Source organism: Thalia democratica, chromosome 3 (genome assembly GCF_965202585.1).
Source record: "Thalia democratica chromosome 3, ktThaDemo2.hap1.1, whole genome shotgun sequence".
NCBI lineage: Eukaryota > Metazoa > Chordata > Thaliacea > Salpida > Salpidae > Thalia > Thalia democratica.
The window spans coordinates 52554049-52561160 of NC_139167.1; the positions used below are offsets into that span (position 1 = coordinate 52554049).

At 25.5% G+C, this 7112-nt stretch overlaps 1 protein-coding gene across 1 annotated transcript; it reads left to right on the forward strand.

The window, feature by feature from the left end:
• Positions 1-428: 428 nt before the first annotated feature.
• On the forward strand, positions 429-6479 carry LOC145831626 (cell cycle checkpoint control protein RAD9A-like). The gene is made up of 6 exons (XM_082938932.1): positions 429-690; positions 1035-1186; positions 2756-2863; positions 3962-4072; positions 4675-5119; positions 6201-6479. Exons 1-6 carry the CDS (start codon positions 429-431, stop codon positions 6356-6358), a joined length of 1236 nt encoding a protein of 411 aa, XP_082795058.1. The 3' UTR covers positions 6359-6479.
• Positions 6480-7112: the final 633 nt, after the last annotated feature.

Genomic DNA, 7112 nt, shown 5'->3' on the forward strand with positions numbered 1-7112 from the left:
ACTGATAAAGTTTTAAAACAATTGTTCAAAAACTGAAAGAAAAGGTAGATTTTTAGAAAAATAGTCTATTTTTGCGTTTTTAGTTAGAGCCTCCCATACATTTTTTCTCTCTATTTTTAATTGCTTATATCTCAAAAGTTACTTTGAATTTTTAAAAACGGTAGCTTTGTTTTTTATGTAAAAAACAAGACTTAATTTCAAAAAAGTAATTTACCCCACCCCATATGGCATTAATACTTCGAAGAGCATTTGTAAATTGAAACTCAGTAAATCTCTTATATCTTTTTCTTTAGAATATATTTATACTTTTGAATTTATTCACTACATGTATATTCAGAATAACATTAAAACCTTTTTTTAGTATATAAAAAGACTTAAATCAAGTTTTATTAGTTTTAAGTATATTAATTTACAGTAAAGTTAACAAAATGAAATGTATTATACCATCTGTCAATTTAAAAACTTTTGGAAAAGCTATCCACTGTCTGGCTAAGATTGGGTTTGAAATATATATAGAAGTCCTTGAAAAAGGAATGGAGTTGAAAACAGTCAATTCATCAAGATCATCCTATTTTTGCTTCAATTTTTGGAAGGCAAACTTTTCATTTTATGATAGTTCACTCCAAAATAACTCTGTTGGTGATGGAGAGTTTTTTAGATGTAAGATTGTAATGAAAAGTATTCTTCAAGGTTATTAGTTTTTTTATAAACTTTTAAAGAAGTTCATTTTATGTGAAATTACTTATTAGATGGATTATTAGTACTTCATTCATAGATAGTTAATAAAAAAAATTATATAAAAGCTATTTTAGTATTTTAATTAAACCTATTTCACTCAACAAATGGAGTTTCACTTTGTAGAAATTTTAAGGAATAACTATTTATAAATTATTTTTGTTTAAAAGTTATTTGAAAAGTTTTATTGGCTTTTAATAAAGTAATTTATTTTTTTGGTGAGGTTAACCTTATATGAATTTAAAAATAGTTTCAATTTTAAGTCTAACATAAATTTAATAATTTCCTTTTAATTTCAGTTTTCAAGTCATTAAACAATATAGAGAGATCTGTTGAACAATGCACAATAAGACTTGATCAAAATGAAAGTAGACTTGTATTCCAACTTAAGTGTAGACACAATATTACCAAAACACACTACATATACTATCAAGAGTGTGATTCCTTACAAGTAAGTTATATTATTTTAATATTTTTCAACTTGGCTTCAGTTATTTTTTTTGTAAATTAAGAGGGATTAAAATTCAAAAAATTCAGCATATAAAGATTAGTTTTTTTTTTGTGATCTTATTATTCTTTGTTTTTTTTTTAATTGTTGTAGGTCACATTAAAAAAAAAACAACATCAACTTAAAACTTACTTTTTTCATACTTTTTCATTATAGTATAAGTATTTTGTATATATGGAGTTTAATATAGGCATGGTGGATAAACACTTTTTTTTAAATTTAGTCTTGTTTTTTACATAAATAGTTAAGCTATCAGTTACTTTTCACCGCTTTTTGGAACTCGAAGTAACTTTTGAGATATAAGTGATCAAAGTTAGAAGGTACAATAGGTTCCTTACGGAATGAGCAAACTAAAAAGACAAAATAAGACTATTTCACTAAAAATCTATCTCCTCCAGTTTTTGAGCAATTGTTTTAAAAGTTTTATAAGAGTAATCTTTAATAAATTTTTAACAACTTTTATGAAACAGATTTTAATTTTTTTTTATTAAATAAACATACAAGTTTTTTTTTATATAAAAAAGAACATTTCAAGAAATTTTTTAGTAAATTGCTTTAAAAATGAAGGAAGAGATAGATTTTTAGTGAATTTTTCAAAATTCTGATAAAATTGGCAATCAAAATTTTTGATCTATACGGTTGTATCGGATTTTTTTTTACAAAACTGGTTATATTTCAAAATTTAATTGTTCATTTTTTTTTAATATAAAATATCGTATAGCTTATTATCTTACCTTTCAAATAAGAGCCAATGTTAATTTTTGTAAAAAAAATGTATATATGTTGGACCCCCATATGCCTTTAATTCATAAAAAAGACATTTAAAATTTTTGATTTAATGTTTGGAAATATAAGTTTTTATCAAGAATAGCAGTTACTGATTTTGTCAAGTTGACTGCCAATTTAATTTTTTACATATATTTACTAGCTATTAATATAGAAAATACATTACAAAATAAAGGTACATCTCTTATAAAAACTAAAGTACCTGTTTGTATATGGTGAGTACAATTAAATTATCTAGACACCTTTCTTTAACACTTGAAATCTAGCTAACAAACTTAGATTTAATAACAATGTGGTTGAAATACCTTATATAATATATTATGTAAAAAAGCTACTCTAAAATTATTAAGTGCTTTAAAAGTTTGAAATAATATATATGCTGTGATAAAATCTACATTTTGTGTTTTAATGCACAATTATAAAAAAATCTGTTGCAGTGCATTTATACAATACTTAAATCTTTGTAACACAAAAAATCTTAAAAATGAAGGTATGAGTATGTGTAGTATTGTTAATATTTAGCAATCTAAAAAGAAATAACTATACAAATGAACTTTCTATTTTGAAAATTATTTCTTTGAAAATAAGTTTAGTTGCATAAAATAATGAAAAAAGTTATTGAAAAAAAAATTATAAATGTGTTTATGTAACAATACTTTAATGCTCACACAAGATTAATTGCTGAAAATTATTTTAAGTTTATGCAATATTTTTTGAAATTAACAGGCTAGGTACAGAAAAGACTTATCAACTAATTTACTAAAATGTGATTATCGACTCCTGATGGATGCAGCTTCTAACTTCATTTCTCAACAAGATGAAATATCACTTAGTGTTAGTTAAAGTTTGCATAAAGTTCAAATTATATGTTATTATGCTTAGGTTTAAAACAGAATACTTATTGGAAGGTTTATAATAATCATATTTAGTTTAAGCAATGTTTTCAGTTTTAATTAACACAAAAATGGAGTTTGTTATCCCTTATTATTATTGTTACCCCTTATAAAGTTATTATTTACTTGGTTTGCAATAAATATTAAATGGGCAAAGGAAATATATTAATTTGATAAGTAGTTTTTTTTTTTGTGAAAATTTCAGTTTATTTTTCGTATTTAATTTTTGAAGTTTAATTTAAAATATAATTAAACATTTTTCTTTTGTGAAAAAAACACTAAACTGAATGGATCAATTCATTGCATTACTAAAGTTTTTTTATCATTATCTTTCTCTTAGAAAATATATCTTATTAATAATTTAAGGTTGGTTTTATACTAAAAAAGATACATAGGTAAGTTTATATTAAATTGGCTAGTAAAATTAAATTTGAAATGTAATGTCTATAGCATAAAGTTTACTCAAAGCTTTGTTTTTATATGTTCTAAAGTAGTAAAAACATTCAAAAAGTGATCTTACCATTTAACAATACTTTTTTTTCTTTATCGATAATACCACTCATCTTGGATATTTAAATATTTTATTATAAACTTTTTGTTTATATAAATAAATTTTTTACTTGAAAAACAGTCAAAATTAGTTTTGCTGTTTGTTCTAAGTTTTTTATAACACTAAATTTCTGATTTTTTTAATAATTTTAAAAATCTTTAAAACCAAGCTGGTTAAACTGTTTTACTTTGCCTTGAATGTAAATTTAAGTATTTAAAAAAGTATTTATATTATAATTGGTTTAACTTTTTTTTTTTAATTAAGTTTCAAAATATAGTTAATTAATTTTTTATCTCCTATAAAAAACTCTTAGATAGAATCTATAAAACCCCTAAAAAGTTTGGAGTTTTTTTGTTTAGAATTATCAAATTAAACCTTCAGGTGTTTTAAAAAACTTCACCTTACATCTTCAATTTGTTTAATGTTTTGATTTTATTTTATAAGTTTGTGTTAGAATTTTTTTAAATTACAATAAACTATATGTTATAGGTAAACCCGTGTAACGTTCATCTGAGATCAATTCCTTCTGACGAGGATAACATCACTCACTCAATGAAAACTCAAATGGTGCTAAGTCCTAATGAGTTTACTGATTTTCAGGTTCTTCTTTTAGTGTGTTTTTATCATTATTTAATAATCAAGTAAATAAAAAAGCAGCTATTTTAAATTTCGACTGTTTATTTTGACGTATTTAAAACATGATCAATTATGTACATAAAATTTTTGTTTTTTGTAAGTTTCCATACCTTAGTTTGATTTTTTTTTTCATTAATTTAGTTTTTAAATAACTTAAATTTACAATTTTGTATCTAACATTCAAACGATGGTGCAAATTAAAGAAAATCATTAAAATATATTTCTTATAAGTAGTTTTAAGATTTTTATTAGCTTGTAATCTAGTTTTTAAATATAAATTAAACATTAAACAAAGTCTTAAAACATTTATGTTTACCAGGATTTAATTACAACAGAAGATCTTTAAAAGAATAAACCTTGTTTTTTAGTTATAAACACAATTATATAAAAACACTTTGAAGTTTTTTAAATTTTGTTATTTAAACTGTTTAAATTTGCTATTAAATATGTTAGCTGAAGTTTTATGCATTACATTAAATAAACTTTTTAAAACATTGCTGCTTACAATTTCAAAATAATAAAACAAATGACCATCTCAAGTAAAGTAAAACTTTTTCACTCGACAGGTGGGAGTGGACACGGAGATCACCTTCTGCCTCAAAGACATCCGCTCCATCCTCTCCTTCTGCGAGGTCCCTGCCTGCTCGTCACTACAGCTCGCTTTCGATCAGGGGGGCTCCCCTCTCGTCGTCGAGTGCGGCGAGGAGCGGCTGTTCGCGTGCACCTTCGTCCTTGCCACCATAGCAACCAGCGGCAATCACATGCGCCACCAAGTGACCAATAACAATTCGACGTGGCACCAGGACGCTAGGAGTCGCAGCAGAGTGCATGGCAACCATGGCAACGTGAGCAGAAAACCTTTTGAAGTTCAGAAGCAGCCGGTCCCCCCTCCGAGGGTAGAAAGAGATCAAATGGAAGACGATGAAGTCATGCATGAGTTTGTGAATAATGACGTCACACTCAATGAAGTCGAAGAAAGTGTAAACCAAAATGTTTCAATAAATAACGAAGGTAAAATTTTTGATTTAAGTAAATATTTATCTAAATAAAAATTTTATGAATATCTATGAATATTTATGATTTATAATGATAAATCTATTTTTGCTATAATTTTTTATATTTAAGTTTTTGAAACGTTAAATCAAATTTTGAAAATTAATCCAAGTGTTCACAAAATGCAGGGTTGCCACACACTCAGGGAACTCAGGGAATTCAGGGAATCTCAGGGAATTTTCAAACTGTAGAAAATCTCAGGGAAACTCAGGGAATCTCAGGGAAACTCAGGGAATGTTGGCATTTTTCTTTTAACTCAGGGAAACTCAGGGAAGTTTTGATTTTTTCTCTAAATTTCAGGGAAGTTTTTGAAAATCTCAGGGAAATTTTTTTCTAGATCTAGAATGAGGTTGAGTTAATCCAGTTTCAATATTTTGTTCAAAAGTAGTAATTTTTATTATTTAAGTGGTTATTTAGAATTTTTTTAGCCTTGCGGCTAGTTCTTAAATATTCTTAGTATTAACATTGTAGTTTTTTTAAGTTTTAAATTTATAGCCCTTTGCTAAAAATGTTCCAAATAAAGGTTTTAAGCAAGTTAGGAGAACAAAAAAGTAAACTTACAAAGCAGCTCAAATGTTTGAATGAAGACTATGACAAATATACTGCAGCTGCCTACAAATTAAACTTTATTCTTTTATGTAGAAAGTTAACTAACAAGTTTACACAAAGTTGTGCAAAAATTTAGTTTTTAATTTTTAATTTGTTTAAACCTTTTAAGATTGAGTTTTTGAAAACAGTTTTTTTCATAAATTTAATGCAGAAGCATACACATACAACCTTCCTTTTATTATTAAAGAAGAAAAAAGAGAATGAGGTATTAATAATTTGTGTTAGAAGAGAAATTTTTTAAGATTTGAAAAAAACTCAGGGAAACTCAGGGAAATTTAAGGTTACTCAGGGAAATTTTTGGTCACTCAGGGAAGATTTTTTGGCTCAAAGAGTGGCAACCCTGAAAATGTTTTTGTTGCAGAATACTTAGTACTTCATACATACCATAAAGTAATCAAATTTGCTTTAACAAATTTTATCCACACTTTAGCATCGCCCACCGGAGTTATAAAGAAGCAGGGTTCTGTTGCGGATACTTTCTACCTGCCGTCTCAGTTCAATTTTTCAAAACTTCCCAAACCATCTGCTGGTCAACTCATTTGCCCCAACTCCAGTGACGATGATAGTGATGAAAATGACCCATTTTAATTATTTTTTTATAGTTGTTATTTAAAAAGGTCAACCATTGTTTCATTAGTCAAAAATAATTCAATTACAAATTTTAGTTTTTTTAAACAAATTATAGTTAGAGTAACTAGATAAATATCCTTATTAAATCTTGTATCTGATTTTCAAAGCATGTGCAGACTTTTTTATTTTTTATTAAGTTTTAACCGTGTTTTTATTTAAAAGTTTTTGATTGTGTTTGTACATAAGTTTGTAGTTAGTTTGATGATAAATAGACTTACTTAATATGTTGTTAAGGATTTTTTAAAGAAATTTTTACTTTTTAACCTAGTTAATTTTTATTTTAAACTGCCTTCTACTGTAATTTTTTTAGGGTATTTATTTTTAAATTGTAAATTTTTACTTATAAAAAAGTTTCTTAAACGTTGTTCTTGTATTTTTATGAAAATTTACCTATTATATACTTTTTGCTAGTTCTACTTGAATGCATTTTAGAAATACTTACAAAATAAAAAAAAGGTTTAATTTTTTTTAGGATGTTTATAAGTAACAACTAACGTTTGACAAAACTTGTCAAGTATATTTTTATAAATTTTTTTTTGTTGGTTTATATAAAACTCTTAATGCTCAAGAGCAGTTTATTTCTAAAAAAAAGTTGTTTGTCATAATTTTAAAAAGCACTATGAAAGGCTCTTAGTTTGGATTTTTAAAGCTTCCTGAATATACCGTTAAATCTTTTTCAAAAACTAGTATGTCCTTTACTTTAGTTGCTTGT

Bases quoted from the DNA above. Each gene is read 5' to 3' on its own strand.
- LOC145831626 (XM_082938932.1), top strand. From the start codon at position 429: ATGAAATGTATTATACCATCTGTCAATTTAAAAACTTTTGGAAAAGCT. The intron at 1,187-2,755 runs GTAAGTTATATT...TGAAATTAACAG, and splicing joins AAGAGTGTGATTCCTTACAA to GCTAGGTACAGAAAAGACTT. The intron at 4,073-4,674 runs GTTCTTCTTTTA...TTCACTCGACAG, and splicing joins ATGAGTTTACTGATTTTCAG to GTGGGAGTGGACACGGAGAT.